This window comes from Eupeodes corollae, chromosome 3, assembly GCF_945859685.1.
Source record: "Eupeodes corollae chromosome 3, idEupCoro1.1, whole genome shotgun sequence".
Lineage (NCBI taxonomy): Eukaryota > Metazoa > Arthropoda > Insecta > Diptera > Syrphidae > Eupeodes > Eupeodes corollae.
Genome location: NC_079149.1, coordinates 113,384,029 through 113,405,268, shown reverse-complemented (window position 1 = coordinate 113,405,268; position 21,240 = coordinate 113,384,029). Strand labels below are relative to the sequence as shown.

The window sequence follows — 21,240 nt, the reverse complement described above, 5'->3', positions numbered from 1 at the left end:
GCAGAGACGTCACAAAATTAAAAACAAAATTGATACAAAAATCTTTCGGTTGAATGGATCATACATCTGCATGCAGAGCAGATCGTATTTAATTTTGTAACTGCCACTGATTAAGTCTCATCTACGGAACTGCAACATGAGCAGCTCTCTGATCAAAATAATTTAATTGTAGAAGAATAGATATAGATACCTGAACATAATGTAAGAAATACTCGCGACTAAGCGAACTGTTTATTAGACGAGATAAGCTGGAAAATAATTTAATAATTCTATTTATACAGGGTGTTTTTTTATATACACAAACATTGATATAGTACACTATTTTTTGTAAATAATCAAGCATAACATAAAACGCAATTAATCTAGAAATTTCAATTCCACAAAAATGTCAAATATTTTATTTTGTTAAAAATAAATATAGAAAATAATCCACAAAGTTAAATAATAAATAAAATAAAGTATAATACGTAATTTGAGTTTTCAACAGTTTTTAATTTAGGTCTCTTCTTCATCTTCATCGTCATCGTCTTCTATGGTTCTTTGATCCATATCAACCTAAAAAAACACAAAAATGTAATTTTAAAGCTTATAAACATGTTCTTAAATATCATACTGATATTGTTGTGTTGAAATTAGCATAATCAACAATGTATCTATCGTTTTGAGGATCATAAATAATGACATTGACAAATCGTTGTCCATAAAACACTTCCTTCGAAATATAAGAAGTTCTTTCTTCTGTTAGTTGACCAGTAGCTGGTGAACTTCCAACAATTGACACGAATATTTCAAAACCACCGTTATTAAAGTCTTTTGCAGTTTGAAAATTACTAAACGGACTATTTCTGTCAATGACATGCGTTACACATTCTGGCCACATTATTAAGGAATTTCCATTGCAATCAAGTTTTAATTCTTCATGGGTTTTAAGTAATTCTCCTTCAGTGGTACTGAAATGATTGTAAAACACAATTTTTAGGTTCAAGGTAATCCAATTTAAATTTAAGTTCGAGAAACTAACACTCGATTAATAAGCACATAAGCTCTAATTTTTGTTCCAATAACCTGTTGCTTCCTTGGATCACAAACTCTGAACATCAGACACAATTTTCCATCTCGACAGCAAACCTGGAATCAAAGCAAAACAAAAACAAACAGAACTTAAAATAATCAAACTGTAATTTCTGTTAAAACTTACAACTGCTTTATTGCTGAATCTCATTTTAGCTAATTGTCTAGTTGGTCGCGCTGTTTTAGCATAAATAACACTAACCATTGCACCTTCAATTCCAATAGATGCTATAATCTGCAATATGAAAACGAACATACTTTCGGGACAATCTGCGCTTGGAGTACGTACACCAAATCCAACGGTTGTTTGTGTTTCAATACTATGCAGCAGCATTCCTACGAATGTTGTTGCCCCTAGGACACATGGTTCTCTGCCCTTACCCATACGTTCTCCAGTTATTTCATCAAAAGTCAAGTCTCCATTGTAGTAGGCTATCAAATACCATAAAACTCCAAAGAAGAACCAACTTGTGAAAAAACTTGCTACAAAAATTGCAATTGTGTATTTCCATTCCATTTCGATCTTAAAACAAGACAAGAAATCAAGAATTTAATAGATTATTAACAAATGTTGCCCAAAAAAAATCACACCAACTACAACACCCGATGATAGGGGGCATTAAATTGATATTTTGACATTTACAACATAGGACAAACGTCAGAAAATTAAATGGGGTTCTGTAATTGGTGTGAGTGTTTTGTATCGTTAAGTAAGACCCTTAAACAAAAAGCCCTACCAGAGTTGTAACAAGATCTTTGCAATATCTCCAGGATTTTTGTGGAACTTTAAGAAACTGAACGTTTTCATTGCCATTTTGTTCAATTAAACGACAGGTTCGTTTGCTAAATCTGCTTAGATCTATATCTAAAAAGTTAAAATAGTTTTATCAGGAATGACTACGGGCTCAAAAGTCTCACCATTTTTCTTCACGTCATTGTTGAGTTCTATTGTACTTCCTATCCAATTGTTACTGAAATTAAAACAGTATTTTATTTATTAAATGAAAACAGTTACATAACATGATCTATGTATTTCTATTAAATCTCACATAAGTTTTATAAATAACTTTTTGCAGTTCAAATCTTTTAGCCTTAAGAAGTTAACGTTTATTGAACTTAAATATTCTGGGATTCAAAGGTCCCCTTGATAACTTTATTAAAATGTTTTTTGTTTTTTAGTAAATTTGGATATAAATAAATAAAAGAATTATTTTGTTCCTGTCCCAGTGAAAAATGACTGGAAGGAGTTTATTTCATCATATAGGAGTTATTTCCAGTAAGTGAAACAGAAGTTGTCCTATAAGCTGTCAAATTGTATTAAAATAAGCTTGATGTACTAAAAGAGAAACCTAGTTTTATGTTCTATTTAAAACTGATAATTTAATTATTTTTTTGGTAGTACCCGTGGCATGATGGTAAGTGCGTTGGACTATCATGCAAGGGGTTTGGGTTCAATACCTGCCTGTGCCACCTTAATTTAAAAAAATTAATTTGCGCGGGTACTGCCTCTTGTGAGGAATTGACAAATCCTTCAAGAGTAAATCTTGTCATGAAAAAGTGCTTTCTCAAAATTAGCCGTTCGGATTCGACCTAAAATTGTAGGTCCCTTCCATTCCTGACAACAGTACTCGCACACAGGAATGGTCGAGAGTTGTAAGTCACTAGGCCCTGGTTCACAACGGACTGTTGCGCCACCCCATTTGATTTGATTTGAATTTAATATTTTTAGACAATCAAAGAAATCTAAAAGCATATCATTGAAACTGACAGACAACATTGTGCAAGTAGGGCTAAAGTTTTCACATCAATCAAATAATTTGGAAAACAGCTAAAAGCTAAATACATGTTATAAACGTTTTTGTATGGAAGCGACAAATTCTGCAAATCATGGAACTTGTTTTTGATTGACTGGATTTCGACGTCTGTCCAACTTAGTTGTTACGAATTTTTTTTCAGTTAAAGTCTGACATTTATGAAAATGGATCGCTTAACTGTCGCACAGTTAACTTAGCAGACCTTTCGATGTCAAAAAAGGTTTTAGACAAGGTGATGCGCTGTCATGTGATTTTTTAACATCGTTCTTGAAAGAATAGTGCAGAGCTCACACGTCAACACTAGAGGCACTATCTTTCAAAAGTCTGTCCAACCACTAGCATATTATGCTGATGACATCATTGACATAACCCGAAGAACTCAGCATTATGTCAATGAGGCTTTTGTGAGTATTGAGTCAGACGCGGCAAAAATTAGTTTAACGGTTAATGAGGGCAAAACAAAGTACATGCTGTCGTCAAGAAAGGACATACAACACCGACGTCTTGGTCAAAACGTCACTATCGACAGACGTAACTTTAAGGTCGTCAAGGACTTCGTCTACCTAGGCTCCGCTGTAAAAGCAGAAAACAACACCACCGATGAGATCAAACGCAGAATAACTCTTGCTAACCGATGTTTTTTTGGACTAAAAAAGCAATTTAGTGCTAAAATCCTCTCTCGAGGGACCAAAGTGTCGCTATATAAGAACTTTATCGTAACCGTCCTGCTATACGGTGCAGAAGCATGGACTATGACAAAAGCGGATAAAAGCACCTTGGGTCGGTTCGAGAGAAAAGTTCTTCGTGTAATCTATGGTCGAAAGGGAGTTGAGGAGAAGATGGAACGACGAGCTTCACGGGCTGTACAGCGTCGTAGTCTTAGCCAGAAGGGTAGAAGTCCAACGACTAAGATGGCTGGGTCACGAAGAGCGCATGGCCCGGAAAGTCTTCGAATCCACACCCACAGGACAGCGCAGTAGAGAAAGACCGCGGATCAGGTGGCGAGCACAAGTGGAAAGTGACCTCACCCAACTTGGAGCGCGAAACTGGAGACATTTAGCTAGGGACCGAGCTAGATGGAGAAGTTTGTTGGGTGAGTCCCTAGTTAACACAGGACTGTAGTGCCACCTTAAATAAGTAAGTAAGTAACTGTCGCACAACGCATGCAAATTGTTAAAACCTACTACAAACATTGTGATTCTGCCACAGCCACATATCGTGCCTTAAGAGGAGAATATAGTTTACATATTCGTCCAACTACACAAGCAATTGACAACATTGTGAAGAAATTTGAAGAGACTATCATCGTTTTGCTCGTACCATTGAAAATATCGCTGCTGTTAGTTAACTTGCTGCACTTTTTTTGTTGTGCTACGCGAAAGACGGTTTTTATGCAGATTAACCTTTAACACTTGAGCACTATAAAAAAAAACATTTGTCAAGTTATTTATGGCTGAATATGTTTTAAAAAAGTGGTCGAAAATTACTTCAAAGGAATCGATGCTTGCAACAATTCGCGTGGTGGTCATTTACATAATGTAGAGTTTCGCACATAATGTCAACGCTCAAACTTTATACTAAGAAAAAAATATCATGACCAAAATGTTATACGTTTATTAAGGTTTACTTTTGAAACCGCAAAATGGATGATCCTGTACATGTGACATTTTGAATCCATCCGAAAATTATGATCTGTCAACTTTATTTAAATAAAAATAAATAAAATAATTTTTCCCGATGGAACACGAATGTTACTCATTGATTTATTTTACTTGCTCATAAATTACGCAAATGAGAATAAACTGTACCTAACACGTATCCGTAACGTAAAAACACTTTTAGAAAAATTTTGAGAGTTTTTGAAACCGATGTTTTTCGAATTTTGTGTGAAGAATGAAAACCTTTGATCGACCACTTACTATTTCCTACATACGTGTCATGTTCAAAATGCATGAATGGAACATTTAAGGCTAGTTATTCCATAACCGTGTGTCAAGTCCAGCCGCATAACGTGTTTCCGATTCAAAAACTGTTTGTTTTTCTACTTACGGTTTAAGCTTATTCCTTAGCGGAGCTAAAAAATCATCTGAGTCTTGACTACTGTAATCATCATCGTCATCGTAGAGAATTTCTTTCTCCTCAGAGCGTTTGAGGGTATCTTTTTCACAGTGACGAGGTTTGACCGGCATAGAAATAGATCTACGCATCTCTTGTCTTGGCATTATTATATTATCAGGCATATTACCGCCGCAAGTACTTTGAGATATGACTAATACAAAAATTGAATATAAAATTGAAATCGGAACCTTACAACCGATGCTATGGTTTCGTTAATTAAAACTACACTAATGAAAATCGAACATTATAATATTAAACTTTGCATGTGAGTCTCTTTTAAGATAAGAATATTACGGGCAGAATAAATCTTCTAGTTGGATGCGGATTATCAACCCCATAGATCATAAATCTGCAAAACTCTGGCAACTGCCACTGATAAAGCCTCGTCTCCAAAATTGTGACATGCTATTTGTTTATTTTGTTGAAAAGTAACTTTGTAGTAAGGTGTGGAAGTGGATACACTCATTAACTGAATTAAAATCAAAATATTACGGCCTAGAAAAAAACAAAAAGATGAGCAAATTAATAAATAATTGTTATTTAAAAAAAAAGCAGTGCAGGGTGTTTTTGATAGTACATAGTAAAAATGAAGAAATAAAGATAACAGGGAGCAATTGAATATTCTTGCTAATTTCCCCGGACAGTATCATTTGAAAATAATCTTATTTAGCTTTATTTCAGTAAAGTTGATTTGTTTGTTTTGTGTATAAACAAATAATAAGTATTAATGTAGGAATTCGTCAACAAATTGTGTTGCGATTATATTATCTCTAGAAACAGAAGTGGTACACTGGGCGTATGCGCGATTTTATATTTTATTTTTAATTTGCTTCTAATTTATATTGGAACATCTCTTTAAAAAAAATGGTTACTCGAAAATCAGTTTACCTATAACTTGTTTTTTTTTAATTAGCTCTGATGTTCGAGCTTTTCCAACTTAGTCATGTTTTATTGATACAACTTTTGCACAGCAATTACTTACTTACTTCTTTAAGGTTACGCTACAGTTCTGTGTGAACTAAGGCCTCACCCAACAAACTTCTCCATCTAGCTCGGTCCCTAGCAAGATATCTCCAGTTTCACGCTAAAAGTTGGGTGAAGTCACTTTCCTTTGTGCGCACCATCTGATCAACGGTCGTCCTCTACTGCGCCGGCCTGTGGGTGTGGATTCGAAGACTTTCCGGGCCGGAGCATTGGTTTTCATGCGCTCTTCGTGACCCAGCCATCTTAGTCGTTGGACTTTTACCCTTCTGGCTAAGTTTACGACACTGTATAGCCCGTACAGCTCGTCGTTGCATCTTCTCCTTCACTCCCCTTCGATGAATATGGTACCGTAGATCACACGAAGAACTTTTCTCTCGAACCGACCCAAGGTGCTTTCATCCGCTTTTGTCATAGTCCATGCTTCTGCACCGTATAGCAGGACGGGGATGATAAGAGTCCTATATAACGACATTTTGGTCCTTCAAGAGAGGGCAATAGCTTTCTTAGCAATTTAGTTTATTGCACAAAAGTTGGTACTCAAAAATTATAGATTCTACAGATCCTATCCCATTTTATTAAATAGTTACTAAATTATGTAATTTTGTGTGAAAAGAAAATATAGAATATTCGGTGTATTCTTAAAAATATTAAATTATCTGTACTACTTTTGGTTACGTATACTAAACGGTTTGATATTATATTAACTGTGACGTATAAGTGACTTTCACAAGTTTTACAATTTTGTTGACACATTAATTATAATTTGAACTTAAAAAACTACAGGTAATGCTGATGGCTTTTTTCTTATTGCCTTCATAATACCTTTTATTTTTAGTTATACATTGCACTTAATTTAAATAAATAAATATTATTTATATTATTAATAATAAATAAATAAATAAAGTTACAGTTTCCACAATTTTAGCATGAAAACATGTACTTAACTAAACTGCTCTTAAAGTTTGAGAAAGAAAAAAAGACTGCAATTTGTTTGAATGTTGTCATGTTTATTATTTTATGAAATGAACAATAGTTTTTTTATTGTAAAACTTGAAAAATTCTGTTTTATGAAAATAATTTGAAGTCTTGAAAGCGCCGTTTAATAAAACCATTTTGCTATTTTGAGGCTGTTATATTTTGACATTTGACAAGTACTGACCACGCAATTATTAAAAATGGAACTATACACTCTTGAACAATGTGCTAAAAATTCTTAAAATTCACTACAACCCATGAAACAAACTCAATTTTCTAAGAAAACTTTCCTATTTATATTTTAAATGTAAAATGTTTTTTCTTGCCCAGTCTACTTCTGATTTTGTTCAGCAGCTATATCTGTCTACAAATATATCTTGAGTTTTAATGTAAAGAAGTATCACTTATTCCTTACCTGATTGGACACTTACCTGATTTACACAAAACATAAAATGGTTCAATAAATAAATCACAGATTAATAAAATTCAGCTTTCAGTTGAATATTTTCATTTAACCTAAGTGGACTTAATTTGATTGTTTGGGAGATTTTTTTTACGTACTTTCCAGATTGGCAGTTAGCCAATCATATATTAAAAACATACCTTAGTCCGGTATTACACAGCGCATGTATTTAATGCGCATTAACCGGATATTTTGTTTTTAGGTGTCATTCGGTGATAAGCGCGTTATTACACGAAGACTTTTTGGAGTTTTAAGTCTGTGCATTATTTTGACGGATTCGTTGCTCGCTGTTGCCACATTGGTCATTTGTGACCGAATTTGGCAATTATTTTTTCACTTGGTCAAATGATAATTTTTATTTCCATTTGGTCATATTTTTTGTAAACCAAAAAAGATGTTCGACAACTTGAGTAACGAAACCGTTCTGTTAACATACTCACTTGGCTAAACAAAAACAACAGTTTAACTTATTTAAGTAATTTTGTGTAAATAATAACTTTATTAAAAACAGAAACACTTGATCTGAATTGGACTTAAGGAACAGAGAGAATTAACTACGCATTACAAAAGCCGTAAAAATTCTCAAAATCGAACCCTACTACTTTTAATAAAATTATTGTACAAACTTTTATACTCTGAAGTCATGTTATAACGCTTTGTTTTTATATTTCGTCATCTTTATTTGGGTTAATATATTTTAATTAAGTTTGTTAAGGATTTTGTGAGTTTATTTGTACGTAATTAAAAAATTAATGTCATCTGCATAGTATTTTAAATATGTTAAACAAAATGTAATGAATTCATTAATCTGTGCTTACAAATTTTTCGGACTTGAATTATGTTGGTCACTTTTACCTACAAGTGGTTATGTTTATTTTCAAATATGGGCACAGACTTTTTTTCCAGCAGTGGCAACCGTAGATATATGTACCTATCGTCCACTTGAATTCACTTCCGTGTCCCATATTGAGGTATTAGCTCTACTTACATAGCCCGAAAAAATACGAAGAAAAGGAAAAGGAGACAGATTTATTTATATTTCATTTAGTATTTATTCCTTTCTCTTTCGCGCTTCAATGATGCAAAGAAAAACATGCGCTGTGTAATATCGGACTTACTTTCAAGTTCCTTATGTCGCCTGAACCTTCACAATCATGTCTTCAAGTTGCAACAAAATTGTCACTACAACTTTTGGAACACACCCCCAAATGTGACTTTTGACAACCTCATAACATACCTGTCGCGAAGTCTATGTTTCAAATCTTGAGTAATCTGACCTTCCACTGACATTCATCTGCAAAAACCGAGGGCATAATCGGCAGATTTTAAAATATTACATTTTCCAAGTAATATAACAAATACATCATCTTCTTAAAATGGCATTGAACAAACTCAGTATCGAAAGCCTAGATTTGGCTGGAAAGCGTGTGTTTATGAGGTAAAAACTTTTCTCTAACTCGCATCCACTCCAGTTTTTCTTATCTAAATTTACATATTTACAACTTCAGAGTCGACTTCAACGTCCCAATTAAAGAAGGAAAAATCACAAGCAACCAAAGAATCGTAGCAGCCTTGGACAGTGTTAAGTATGCTCTTGACAAAGGAGCCAAGTCGGTGGTACTTGCCTCCCATTTGGGTCGTCCAGATGGCAACAAAAACCTCAAATACACATTGGCTCCTGTGGCTGATGAGCTTAAAAAGCTCCTTGGAAAGGATGTCACCTTCTTGAACGACTGTGTCGGCGCCGAAGTTGAAGAGAAATGCAAGGACCCACCAGCAGGCTCAGTTATTCTTTTGGAGAATGTCCGTTTCTATGTCGAGGAAGAAGGCAAAGGCGTTGACGCCAACGGAGCCAAAGTTAAGGCCGACCCAGCCAAGGTCAAGGCTTTCCGTGAAAGCCTCCAAAAATTGGCCGATGTCTACATTAACGATGCCTTCGGTACTGCCCATCGCGCCCACAGTTCTATGATGGGTGAAGGTTTCAGCCAACGTGCTGCAGGTTTGCTCCTAAACAAGGAACTCAAGTACTTCTCTCAGGCTCTCGACAATCCTCCACGCCCCTTCTTGGCCATTCTCGGCGGTGCCAAGGTAGCCGATAAGATTCAATTGATCGAGAATTTGCTCGATAAAGTCAACGAAATGATCATCGGTGGTGGCATGGCTTTCACTTTCCTCAAGGTCCTAAACAACATGAAAATTGGTAACTCACTCTTTGACGAAGAAGGTGCCAAGATTGTTGAGAAGCTCGTAGAAAAGGCAAAGAAGAACAACGTTCAATTGCATTTGCCAGTTGATTTCATCTGTGGTGACAAGTTCGCCGAAGATGCCGTTGTCAGTGAGGCGACAGTTGAATCTGGCATTCCTGACGGAGTTATGGGATTGGATGCTGGCCCAAAAACACGTGTAGCATTCGCTGCTCCCATTAGCCGTGCAAAGATCATTGTCTGGAATGGGTAAGTTTTAACGAGTGTCCAATTGAAGAGATCTTCGATTAACATGTATACTTTATAATTCCGCAGACCCAGCGGTGTCTTTGAATTCCCAAATTTCGCCAATGGCACAAAAGCTGTTATGGATGCTGTTGTCGCTGCCACTAAAGCCGGTTGTGTTTCCATCATTGGAGGTGGAGACACAGCTTCATGCTGTGCCAAATGGGGAACTGAATCTCAGGTTTCTCATGTTTCCACTGGTGGTGGTGCTTCCTTGGAATTGCTGGAAGGCAAAACACTTCCTGGTGTTGCTGCTCTTTCTGATGCCTAAGTGAATCACAGAGAGTTCAGGTGTAACAGAAAATTAAATAGGGTCTCTAATTGTTAAGAATGGTGCTACACCATTTAAATCAATGTTGTTTAAAAAACAAAAACAAAATACATTCATATATTCGAAATAAATTAACCATTAAATTAGTATTTTTGTTTTTATTTTTCAATAACCGTTAGGTAACACTCAAACAGAATTTTCAATGCTCTTTAGGGCTTGGGGTTTCCTACCAAGAAATTAGTGAAGTAAGAAAAATAAAATTGTGCCAACTTTAGGATATCGAACTTTATTTCTTAACAAAATTTGCATTCATTGCAGCGGACGTTCTCTGGATATTGTTAACATTTGATTTAATTCTAGACTCGACCGAGTTTTGTGTTGATATGGCTTTCCTCAGTTGTGTATTGATAAATTCTTTATCAAAATCTCGAGCTTTATTTTGTTCTTCCTCCTTTTTGTATACTTCACGATAGTTTTGCACGTATTTGGTTCGTTCCTTATCCCGCCAGGCAGCATTGTCCATCATATCTTTGAGGCGTTGTTCCTTTTCCTCTTCCGTGAGACGTGACTTTTGGGCTGATTTTGACTTTGAATCTTCGTTATTGTTAGATTTTGACTTTGAATCTTCGTTATAGTTGCGTGCAGTTGACGATCGTTGTTGAGAGTATTTGGACTTTTCTGGCGATCTTGATCGACGAGTAGATTGATCTTTCCTTTGTGGTGATCGAGAATATGATCTTCGTTGATAACGATCATCAGTTCTTCTATTTGAGTTAAAATTTCGGTTACGGTTTGGAGCGTTCCAGTTGCGTCTCTCTGAGGGAGAATGTCTATCTCGGTCGCTCCTCCCGTTTCTGCGATCAGGAGAAGGTCGTCTCTCACGATCTCTTCGGTGATCTCTTTGATCCAGTGGAGACCGACTTTTGTCTCTGTAAGAACGCGTTTGTTCGGATTTTCTATTCCTTTCGCGTCCGCCATCGCTATCACTATCGCCTCCACTGTTGCTGCTCCTGCTGCTACTACTTCTGCGGTTCTTAGAGCTCTTCTTTGACTTTTTCTTTTTGGACTGAGCAGCTTTGTCAAGCTCTTTTGATATGGTTTCATATTTTGCATCCAGAAGCTTGGTAAGATCAAGCCCACCTAACTGCTTACTGTCTTTATCCTTAAGTTTCTTATACTGCTTCTCTAACATTTCATCCAAGTCCTTATCACTTTCTTCGGAATCTGAACTACGGTGTTTCTTCTTTTTGGACTTCTTGCTTTTTTTGCTCTTCTTTGTTGATGAGTTACTCTCGCCGCTTTTGGACTTTTTTGTTTTTTCAATTTTCAATATCCTATGGAGTTCTTTTAATTTGACTGGATTCTCTAGAATCTTACGTCTGGATTCCATCTCTTTTTGCTTGATCATCATAAGAGGATCTTCTAATATCTTTCTCTGAAGATCAACCTGTTCTGTGGATGTAGCATTACGATAGGACCGTATGGAGAAAGGAATGCACTCGTGTTCAACGTGATTTATTGGTACTTTCATGCCGGCCATATCTTTGCTCTTCTCTTCCGCCTCCATTATTTCAAATGCTTTATCAACTGGTCTTCCCAGAAGGTAGTCTTCTCTGTTTAATAGCTCCGAGCTGCCTTAAATAGATAAAGAAATAAACATGGAAAAAGCAACATGAGAACCAATCCACTTGGATACTTACTTTTGTACATCCATTCTAGTTTCTTGTCATCGTTTTTTGTTAGGACTCCTGACGACTGGCCGATCTTTATCAGATCTTCTCGATTTTTTTCTTCCATAATTTCTCTTCTTAAATCGTTCATTTTGCGATCTTCTGCATTTTTGGCTTGCTCCGCCTTCCAGACTTTTTCTTGATTTTTCATCGTATGGGGATGCCATGATTTCTTCAAGTTCTGTTGGGATAAATGAGAGTTAATGGTGAGCTGGAAATATGAGTAGGTTTTAAATAGCTTACCAAATCCCCTCCTCCCATGGTGTTTATATTTTTATTTAAATATAATTATCAGAAAACTATTTTATGTATTTATTTGTGAATCGTCCCAAGTTGCGCTTCGTCGAGTGTAAGAAAAACAGAATTCTATGTTGTCAAATATGACAGTTGACAGTAGTCTTAAGATCTGTTCGATTTCATGTTTGGTAACCTGAAATTTCTTGTCTCTGCCTAGGTAAGTTGCAGGAATTGAATTTGAATTTGTTACATTAAATTTTAAAGTTTTTTTATATATTATTAAAATTATAATAAACTGATTTTCACTCTAGAAAATAGCCGATACTAATTCTCATGCAATACCCAGCCTTAAAGTGATTCCACCCTTTAGCTATGTTTGCCCTCTTCTAACTTTGATGGAAAAAATTAAAATTAATTTTCAAATGCAGTCAGTTGTTTCTTTGTTGCAAGATGCAAAATACAAAAATTGAATTCAAAAGTTTCTCTATATTCCCGCTTAACCTACAGAAGGTCTTGTAGCATTTATGAAAAGATGACGGCAACGCAAAGTTGGCTATAAACAGTCAATATGAAGTAGGTCAATGAAGAAATTGTTTCACGAGCAATCCTTACTTTCTTTTTGATTAGAATTTTGATTGAAAACTACTCGAATTATTTTTACTTACTTACTTAAGATGGCGCTACAATCCTGTGTGAACTAGGGCCTCAACCAAAAAATTCTCCATCTAGCTCAGTCCCTAGCTAGATGTCTCCAGTTTCGCGCTCCAAGTTGGGTGAAGTCACTTTCCACTGCCACCTGATCCGCGGTCTACCTAAACTACGCTGTCCTGTGGGTGTGGATTCGAAGGCTTTCCGGGCCGGAGCATTGGTTTCCATGCGCTCTACGTGACCCAGTCATCTTATTAGTTGGACTTTTACACTTCTGGCTAAGTCTAGTCGCTGTACAGCCCGTACAGCTCGTCGTTTCATCTTCTCCTTCACTACCCTTCGATGCATACGGGACCGTAGATCACACGAAGAACTTTTCTCTCGAACCGACCCGAGGTGCTTTCATCCGCTTTCGTCATAGTCCATGCATCGTTTAGCAGGACGGGGATGATGAGGGTATTAGATAGCGAAACGTTGGTCCCTCGAGAGAGGACTTTATCACTAAATTGCTTTCTTAGCCCAAAGGAACAGTGGTAAGCAAGAGTTTTTTGCGTTTGATCTCAGCGATGGTTTTGTTTTTGTGACGTTTTGACCAAGACGTCGGTGTTGTATGTCCTTTCTTGACGACAGCATGCACTTTGTTTTGCCCTCATTAACCACTGAACCCATTTTTGACGCCTCCGCCTCAATACTCACAAAAGCCCCATTGACATCACGCTGAGTTCTTCCGATTATGTCAATGACATCAGCATAGTACAGACTTTTGAAAGATAGTGCCTCTAGTGTTGACGTGCGAACTCTGCACTATTCTTTCAAGTACGTTGTTAAAAAAATCACATGACAGCGCATCACCTTGTCGAAAACCTTTTTCGACATCTAAAGGTTTTGTTAAGTTGTTTCCAACCTTTATGGAGCAGCGTGAAATCTCCATGGGCATTCTGCACAAACGGTCGTGTTTGGCAGGGATGCCAAAACTAGACATGGTTCTACACAGCTCCCTGGAGATGCTGTCATATGAGGCCTTGAAATCGATGAAGAGATAGTGGGTGTCGATTTGGTGTTCTTGGGGCTTTTACCCACATATTTGATCGACTGTGGACTTTCCTGGTCTAAAACCACACTGATAAAGACCTATAAGGTTGTTGACGATGGGCTTTAGACGTTCACATATTACGGCAAAGAAGATTTTACAGGCGAAGTTAAGTAGACTGATTCCTTTATAGGTGTGGCAGTTAGAGGGTCTCATTTTTTCAGGATCGGGCAAACAATACTGAGGTCCCATTCATCGGGCATGCTTTTTTCCGAAAATATTGTTGGTGCATGCTCCTTACCAGTTTATCCAGCTGCTTTAAATAGCTCGGCATTCAAGCCATCCGCTCCAGCGGCTTTATTAGACTTCAGCTTAGATATGGCAATCTTTACTTCGTCTAAGTCGGAGAGACGGGATTGTTGGCTTTCGTCGTCTTTGTTAAATGGATCATCCTGCCTGACAGCGGAATTCGGTTCGTCGTCGCTATTTTACAGAAAGCTTTAAAAGAAGTTGTGCAGAAAATAAATAAATCAGAGTAATAAAGTTCAGCTTTCAATTGAATGAAAAAACATGATCAACTGTCATTTTGACAAGAGTAGACTTGACTTAATAGTAGGTAAATTTTTCTTGACTAACTTTTCAACAAAGTTGCTTTAATTGGAAGGCAATATTTTGGAAGCTTGCCAATCAGATGCTAGAAACTTGCCTCATGTCTCCTGAACCTGCCCAATTTATAAGCCCATGACTTGTTAATTTGTTTCAGATCAAAAGCAAGGGGAAATGTATTAATTTTATTTTCATTTATTAAAATTTCGTTTTGGAGGAAACACTTGCTAATCTCTTTTACGTTGAATACAATTGATTCAGACAACGAAGAAAAACGTTCGTATCATATTTATTACTATCCATTGGGTGTCATAAGAACATGTTTTACAGAAAAAAGTAGTAATATAAACGAAATGTGACCCACATCGGGTTCCAAATTACATATTTAATTAGTTTCCTTAAGCATAAATATGTGCCCCTGCCCCCTATGGTCCTCGAAAGGTTATATTACATAAAATATCATCTTTTTGGCCTAGACTTACCTAAAAACTGAGAGGTGTGTTACCTTTGTTCAAAACTCAAAGGACGTTGTTATGTATTAAAATGCTTTCATTAATATAAATCAAAACTCAACAATGTTAATTAATAAATAACGGTTGCTTTATTTTAAATAAAAAACTGCAATACTGAATTATCATAATCAGAATTTGTTTAAAACGTATTATCCCTTCTTACATAGACTAAACTACAATTGATGACCCAAATCCAGTAGTTTGTTTCGCAGTATTTGATTTTCTTCCTTCATACGCAAGTATTCATTTACAAATGGATCCGTTTGCAGCAAGATACCCAATGAAGTTTTTATCTCTTCCGTACAATTCACTTGTTTATTCCACAAATTGCTGTTCTGTGTTAAAATATGCCATTTGTTAGTTTCAGAGTTGAATTTCAATTCCGATTCAAGTGCCGCAAATCGTTCCTCCATTTCAATTCGAATGTTTTTCAATTCCTGCATCACATCCAAGTTCTGTGGCTTGGTATTTAGAAGTTTGGTAAGCCCATCAGACGAAGCTCTTTTGAAGTTATTGGGAGTACTCTTTTGGTCATCTTTTAGCTTGAGGAAGCATCCTCCGTCGATGATGTCTTTCTGTGAGATATTCATTATTTCTCCATCTTTTTCGGCAGAGCCATCATTTCCCAACAGAATATCATATTCATTTTCCTCTTGAATTTTATTCAACTTTTGTTCGGTGTTGCTGCGATCACGTAAGGCACTGATATCATCTCTGCGATGCATAATATTGGGCACTTGAAGACTCTCACATCTCGAAGGACTTGGTAGATTTTCCTTTCCTGGTGATTGAGAATTTTCAAAGCTGCTACTGGGATTTGGACTTTCTGATGAATTTGTACAGTTCGGTTGATTTATAGATGGCACAAAGCTTGAACGCAAGTCTTCATGAAGGGTCTTCTTATTAAGTGCGTCCCAATCGAAGCTGTCTCGTTGGCGTATTGTAAAGCGACTCGAGACCTTCTCATTGCCACGACAAGCTTGAAAATCCAGAAAATCACAAAACGAATCTCGACGACCTTTGCTCATAAGCTCCGCATTGGCCAACGACTTCCGAGCATCATAATTTGCAGTGTCTAAGTGTGTCTGATTCCCTGCAATTGTAAAACTTGCACTGTTTTCACCTTCGCTTGGGACAAATGCTATTCTAGTTACTGCGCAGTCGTGTATCTTTTTAGCTGCTATGTAATTCTTTGTGTTACGCATATCGTAAGTGATAAGTTCACCTTTAAGATTTCCCACACAAAAATAATTACCACACTCAGAGAGCGCAACTGTGGACAAGGGATGGCAGTATCGAATCTGTTGGGGTTGTGACTTTTTACGGGTATCAAAGACATTTATAATACAATCATAGCCAACACTTAACAGAACATCAGGCAAAGCTGGAGACATGCAGAGATCTTTACATGGAGCCTCATGGCATTCCTGCGATGTGAAAATTGTTCTCTTCGATTGAATATCATAAATATAAACTGATCCTTTGTAGGATGCAATGGACAAGTGAAACCGTTTGGTTGGGTGAAAACGACCCAGTGTAGAACTAGAAGAGTTTGTGTTGTTTTTAAGTAAAATAGTAGACATATTAAATTAAGATTAAACCTTACTTGTTATCTAAGTTAAGAGTTTGCAGTTTGGTTTTTGTTTTGGTTCCATAAATGTTGATTTTACCATTTTCATACACTGAAGATATATACTCATCAGATGCATTGTAATCTAAACTGATGACACTGTTGCGAGAATTATCTAAAACAAAACAAAAATTCATCGACACATTTTAATATAATTTTGAAGATTTCAAACATGTTACAGGCTTATAAATACAAATATACAAAAAAACGCTGCAAAGTGCTTAGGATTTCTACGACGACGGTGCAAGAAATTTTCCACCCTTTCTGATCTGTCTACTATTCAAAAGGCCTTCATTCCTCCAAAACTTGAATACAACTCACATATTTGGGCAGGTGAATCTAAAACAAGTTGAAGCCTTTTAAATAAGATCCTAAAAAGAGCTTTGAAAATGATGGCGATAGAAGCATTTTGTGCTGGAATTTCCGGCAGCCTGTCAAAGGCAAAGTTCTAATTCAAAGGCCCTTCATGAACATCAAATTATAGTGTTTTTGTTGGAAACTTAAACCAGAGAAACCGGGGAACCAAAAAACTTTTCGAACATATTTTTTTCTAACATCACTATCAACACGAGACTGTGATAGGAATGCGTTTCATTGAAATCTTCGTCTTTTATACGTCATCTGTTAGGGCATATTTTTGCATATTTCATTGAAAATGCATGTTTTTGCATTTTTGCTCTTTTTTGTAAAGGCAAGCAATAAAAACAAAGCATTTATAGAAACGAAGAATGCAACAGTTTTTTTGACAATCTTCGAGTGATTCAAAACATACAGAGTTTGAAAGAGATTTGTGTGATGCTTTTGTGGGGCAGATATAACCTTGTTAAAAATTCGCAATGAAAGTATTCGTTCTTTTCTGGAAAAATATACTGAGCACAAAATTCTTTCAGAAACAACCCTTCACTAAAAATACTTTCACAATTTGTTCAAAAAAGAATCGATGCAATCAAAGACAAAACGAAAAATCGATTTTTATGGGTTTCAATGGAATAGACAACAGACGCAGCAAACATGTTTCAAATGGTATCATTGGAATTTTGGATCTAGATGAGATGTTCGCTAAAGACAAATTTGTATTAAATGTAGCTCAAACAGAAATGACAAATCACTCAACCATCATCGCCCGGGTCTTCAATGATTCGGTTAGAATTCTGACGATGATTGTAATAAAGACTCAATCTTACTTTTTTTTTATCAAATGCTGCTCCGTCTATGGTAAAAACGGCACAAGCTATTCAAGTTTTCTGCCCAAAAATAATGCTTGTTACATGCCTCGCACCTCACCGAGTATTTGAACAAATTAGAAGTGAATATGCGGACATTGACCGCTTTATAGCAAATAGAAAAAGTGTTTTTTAAAAGCTTCATCCAGAGAGAAAACTCTTAAGAGACATAGAACCTGGACTGGAAATTCTTCCACAACCAATCATATCTCAATGGGAGACATGGCTCAAAGCGGCGAACTTCTACACCAAGCATTTTTAAATGATTGTTCGAATTTTGTATGCTTTTTTTTGGCATCAAGCTATGGGTTTCTAGTAACGTCAATTTCAGAAATTGAATCACGTGGTTTATCGCTCTATGCCAGCACACAAATTATAAGTGATGCGGTGAAAACAATCTACAGGACTAACAGCGAAATCAGTGAAAAAAATTGAACATGTAATGGGAAATGGCTGCGAAAAACTAAAAATAATTGCAATGGCTTTGTCAGGAGAGAAATCCGTAGCAGTCGAAGAATATACAATTGCTGAAGTCTTAGCATTCAAATACTCCATCACTTCTGTTAAGCTGAACGAAGCTTTTTCATGTATAAAAGTGTTTTTCGATCAAACAGACAAAGGTTAATTTTCAAAAATCTTAGTTATTTACTGCAACAAAAATTTGCAATAAATTTTCTCACTGATCGCTGACATTAAAAAATGTCTTTTATTCAAAAATGAATTTGCTTTGTTAAATTTTTTTTTCTTAAATAATGTATGTGTTCGAAGTTGACTTATTCGCCATTCAACAAATTTGTTGTACCCGTGGCATGATGGTTAGGGCGATGGACTGTCAAGCGACTGTCCATCTTTTTGCGAGGAATTGACAAATTCTCAAAGAGTAATTCTTGTCATGAAAAGTGCTTTCTCAAATTTGCCGTTCGGATTCGGCTTAAATCTATAGGTTCTTTTCATCCCTGACAACAATACTCGCACACAGGAATGGTTGAGAGTTGTCAGTCACTGGGCCCTAGTTCTCCAATGGGAGTTGTCAGTCACTGGGCCCTAGTTCTCCAATGGACTGTTGCTGTTGTTTTATTTATTTTCAAAAAGTTGGAGTGAAGAAGAGTTTTTTTTATCTTTTTTTTTGATTGGTATTGTTCTTATTAATTAATTTCCTAAAGCAAATAAAGCATTAACATTTATTAAGCATATTTTTAGGGCATATATTTGATTTTTAAGGGTATATTTTTGTTTGCCCTAGTAATCAGCATCGCTGACAATGTCTAAAAAGACACGTAACTTACCCAAAGCACACATCAAAAAGAACTTAAGAGTGATTTCAGGTCAATAAGGTTTCTGTTATGAATCTCGGCATTAAGCTTCTAGTTTTATATTTATCACCTAGTTGGCCGGGTCTTGCATTATTGTAAATAATGTAATAATTGAAACGCAGGTACAAAGACCTTTGACAATTTGAAGTAAATAAAAATAAGACAGCTAATTAACACCTCGGAGACAAAACTTTCCCCAGATAACTACGATCAGACTTGTCTCTATTTGTAGGAATTTAAGTATTTAGTTGGTTAACTGGCTTTTACTCAAAATATATTTAACAAAGTATTCAATTGCTCATTACCTTTCGTTCATGTCTATGGACATTATCAGATGATTACAGTAGAACTTATGTATTTGGGATTGTTTTAAAAGATAATTGTTATTTTTTTCTATAACTCAATATCCCAGTCTCAGTATATATACCAAGTTAGTATTACTCTTATAAGACTATTTAAACGTAGTGAAAAAATGCACCAAATATTTACGACTGCAGTTCTCAGGAAGTAGTTCAACTTGTCTTTTTAATGTTACTTCAGTCGCAACTATTTACTAAAACATATTTTATTTAATAGACTTTTGAAAGTGTAGGTTAAGTGATAATAAAATGTATAATTATATTATCTTATTTACGATTTACCTGCAGGGAATTTATGGACAAACTCTGTTTCCTTATAGTTTAACAGTTGTACTTGACCATTGGATAATCCAAGAGCAACTTCCTCGTTACCTTGTTTCGGACAAGAAATACAAACCAAATTGTCAACTTTTATCTTTTTAATTCTCGTGATATCAGGTTCTGAAAATATGTAGAATTTTAATAATACAGTAAATAAAATATACTTCTTGTTTTTTATGAAATACAAATATATGTACATACTTTGATTTGCTGAATCTTTAATTCTTAAAAATTCTAAACCAGATTTTTCATTCACTTCCAAAAGAAGACGTTTTTGGCTAAATAAGAAATCAGTCTTTTCATTGTTAGCATGTTGATATATGAACTTGGTTTGTAAATCAGGAAATTCAGAGAGAATTGTTGATCGACCAGTTGAAACTATATTCATTTTTTTTTTGAACTTTCTGTTACTTAAATAAAAATGAAAAACAAAAAGAGTTTAGTAAATTATTTCAAATGCAATTTTAAGTTTCGATTTGAATGTCTTTTTGTTTTGCGTTTGACAAGAGCAACAGTTATGATCAGAGAGAAAAAACTAAATGAGAGAGCCAAATTTCCTCGTCTCCGTCCCTTTGGAACCTCTTACTCTCATTTTTTATAGCGTGTTGAATTCGTATCGGTGTATACATGTTTTCACCTCGAAGAGCAGAGAGAATCGAGACATTTGATATTTCTGTCTCTCTCTGGTTTTCACAAATTAATTCTAGCAAACAATTTTCATTTGTCAATGAATTACGGTAAACGTTAAAAGGGAAGAATGTGGTGAATTTGTTTTTCTTTTCTCTTTCTTTGAGTTACAGATAGATGGCATTAACAACCAAAACCAGAAAAGATGTGTTCAGAAAGAGTGTATAACAAGGTTAAGGTTTTTTAGACTAGACCTTATTTGTTATGAACAAGTATATGTTTTTTTATAAATGTATGTTATGTTTATTTCAATAGTAATAATTTAACTAATAACTTAACTGCTGTTTTATCTACAATATACTGCATTGAATTATTTTACATTGAATTAATTATAATAGGTGGAAATAATAAAGGTCTACAGTTTACCGGGAATATTTATATAAAATATCCATATCTTCTGTAATGGCGGTATCAATCGATATTTTCTGGATTTTAGTGTTAACGTAACATTTATTTGTCATGAATTAGTCTTTCAGCTGTTTTATACACCAACAAAATTAATTATGAAACTTGGCTGCGATAATAAATTCTTGAACACAGCATTTTCTATGTTTATAGTTATTCAGGTTTAGCCCTTAACTTAGATTTGCATTTATTTATGAATAGCCTAAAAAGTTTAGCAAACATCTATGCACTTTCAGAAAAACTGTAGTTAGAACTTTCCCTAACAGATTTTTCCTTGTCGCTATATAACTGAAAGTTAAGATATAAATAAATAGTAGAACTGGAAAACTTATAAAAATGATGCATAAGACTTAA

General features: G+C 35.5%; 4 protein-coding genes across 5 annotated transcripts; 1 reads left to right on the top strand and 3 right to left on the bottom strand.

Moving 5' to 3' along the window:
* Nucleotides 1–363: 363 nt before the first annotated feature.
* Nucleotides 364–5,244, bottom strand: LOC129951289 (ATP-sensitive inward rectifier potassium channel 11-like). Of its 2 annotated transcripts, none has more exons than XM_056063374.1 (7): nt 4,935–5,244; nt 1,990–2,042; nt 1,809–1,930; nt 1,199–1,594; nt 1,022–1,128; nt 614–950; nt 364–555 (listed from the first exon to the last, which is right to left on the bottom strand). In XM_056063374.1, the coding sequence occupies exons 1-7, from the start codon at nt 5,123–5,125 to the stop codon at nt 496–498; spliced, it is 1,266 nt and encodes a 421-aa protein (XP_055919349.1). In that variant the 5' UTR covers nt 5,126–5,244; the 3' UTR covers nt 364–495. The 2 variants fall into 2 exon arrangements, with proteins under 2 accessions (XP_055919349.1, XP_055919348.1); XM_056063373.1 differs by having other exon boundaries at nt 1,809–1,936; nt 4,935–5,243.
* A 3,443-nt stretch (nt 5,245–8,687) lies between these two features.
* On the top strand, nt 8,688–10,331 carry LOC129949697 (phosphoglycerate kinase). Its single transcript, XM_056061306.1, has 3 exons — nt 8,688–8,863; nt 8,934–9,878; nt 9,945–10,331. The coding sequence occupies exons 1-3, from the start codon at nt 8,802–8,804 to the stop codon at nt 10,183–10,185; spliced, it is 1,248 nt and encodes a 415-aa protein (XP_055917281.1). The 5' UTR covers nt 8,688–8,801; the 3' UTR covers nt 10,186–10,331.
* A 114-nt stretch (nt 10,332–10,445) lies between these two features.
* On the bottom strand, nt 10,446–12,279 carry LOC129949696 (pre-mRNA-splicing factor CWC25 homolog). The gene is made up of 3 exons (XM_056061305.1): nt 12,159–12,279; nt 11,886–12,096; nt 10,446–11,820 (listed from the first exon to the last, which is right to left on the bottom strand). Exons 1-3 carry the CDS (start codon nt 12,174–12,176, stop codon nt 10,472–10,474), a joined length of 1,578 nt encoding a protein of 525 aa, XP_055917280.1. The 5' UTR covers nt 12,177–12,279; the 3' UTR covers nt 10,446–10,471.
* Nucleotides 12,280–15,020: 2,741 nt separating this feature from the next.
* LOC129950984 (uncharacterized) lies at nt 15,021–20,257 on the bottom strand. Its single transcript, XM_056062965.1, has 4 exons — nt 19,996–20,257; nt 19,756–19,914; nt 16,555–16,693; nt 15,021–16,490 (listed from the first exon to the last, which is right to left on the bottom strand). Exons 1-4 carry the CDS (start codon nt 20,180–20,182, stop codon nt 15,122–15,124), a joined length of 1,854 nt encoding a protein of 617 aa, XP_055918940.1. The 5' UTR covers nt 20,183–20,257; the 3' UTR covers nt 15,021–15,121.
* Between the last annotated feature and the right edge of the window lie 983 nt (nt 20,258–21,240).